At 50.3% G+C, this 1,324-nt stretch overlaps 1 protein-coding gene across 1 annotated transcript; it reads left to right on the forward strand.

Annotated features, from left to right (window-relative positions):
* The first annotated feature begins 368 nt into the window (after positions 1 to 368).
* Positions 369 to 974, forward strand: LOC109862963 (probable DNA polymerase). Its single transcript, XM_020443137.1, has one exon. It carries the CDS (start codon positions 369 to 371, stop codon positions 972 to 974), a length of 606 nt encoding a protein of 201 aa, XP_020298726.1.
* The last annotated feature ends 350 nt before the right edge of the window (positions 975 to 1,324 follow it).

A 1,324-nucleotide genomic window follows, 5' to 3' on the forward strand; every position in this document is an offset into this window, starting at 1 on the left:
CGCGAGTGTTTCGAGCGTCACCGAGCCGAAAAATCGTACGGAGANGGTCGCGTGAGCGTGTGCAGCGCCTTGCAATTTTGTGACGATTGCAAGCGTTTGTACAGAACAGCGGGTGCAAGGCACGAATGCGGCGACGTGTTTTGTAACATTTGCAGTGCGCGTCAAGATGTAAACCATTTTTGGTATATTCGACCTCTTACACGCGAGGATTTCACCGGCAAAGGGAAAAACGCGCGCGTCGCATTCGTGTTCTACGATTTCGAGACCCGCCAGGATGAGACGCTCGAAGGTACAGCGTCTGTCAAAATTCACATGCCCACCTTTGCTTCGCACAGCAGATTTGTGTTGCGTGTGCGGGCAAGGACGACATGACGGTACGTTGCCGATGGTGCGGTGTGCGCGAATTCGTGTTCCGCGACGATCCGGTGAGGCAATTCGTCGATTTCGTTACGAGAACGACGAAATGTTTCAAGCAGATTATCTGCATCGCGCACAACGCCAAGGCGTTCGACGCGCAGTTTATCCTTCGTTACATCACGGAAAAACGTGTCGATTTGGATCCACGAGTAATATTAAACGGGACGAAGATCGTCGTATTAACGGCCGGGCGTACGAAATTTAGTGACAGTATCAACTATATGCCGATGCGTTTGTCAGCTCTGCCGAAGGCTTTCGGTTTGCGGGGTGGGGTAAAAAAGGGATATTTTCCGCATTTATTTAACACACTCGCGAATCAGTCGTACGTCGGTCCGTTACCAGCCGTTGAATATTACTCGCCGGATAGTATGTCTAGCGAAGAACGCGAATGTTTTTTGTCGTGGCACGCGGAACAGATACGCGAAAACGCAGTTTTTGACTTTCAACGCGAGATAGTTCGTTATTGTCGTAACGACGTTGATATCTTGCGGCGAGCGTGCATAACTTTTCGCAAGATATTTCTCGAGCGTGGAAACGTATGTCCGTTCGAAGAATGACAAGGGTGTTTCGTGTGTTTTAAAACGGAACGCGACAAACGTCTCTGCACGGGAGAACGCGAAGTGTACGACACAATGAACTCGCGATACGAGCGTACACTGACAACGTCATGGCGTCTTCGCAAACGAGGGTACATCGTGACGGAGAAATGGGAGTGCGCTTTTGATCGCAATACGCGGGAAAATCGCGAAATGCGAGCGTTTTTAGACCAACATCCGATGCTCGCAACTGAACCGCTTTCACCGCGTGACGCGTTTTTCGGCGGTCGAACGGGAAACATCGCAAATCGGCGCGAAGTTACGGGTACGGAGAAAATACGTTACGTAGACGTGTGTTCTCTATATCCTTA

The sequence above is a fragment of the Pseudomyrmex gracilis genome, unplaced genomic scaffold (assembly GCF_002006095.1).
Source record: "Pseudomyrmex gracilis isolate BER0280 unplaced genomic scaffold, ASM200609v1 scaffold_2754, whole genome shotgun sequence".
In the NCBI taxonomy this organism is placed as follows: Eukaryota; Metazoa; Arthropoda; class Insecta; order Hymenoptera; family Formicidae; genus Pseudomyrmex; species Pseudomyrmex gracilis.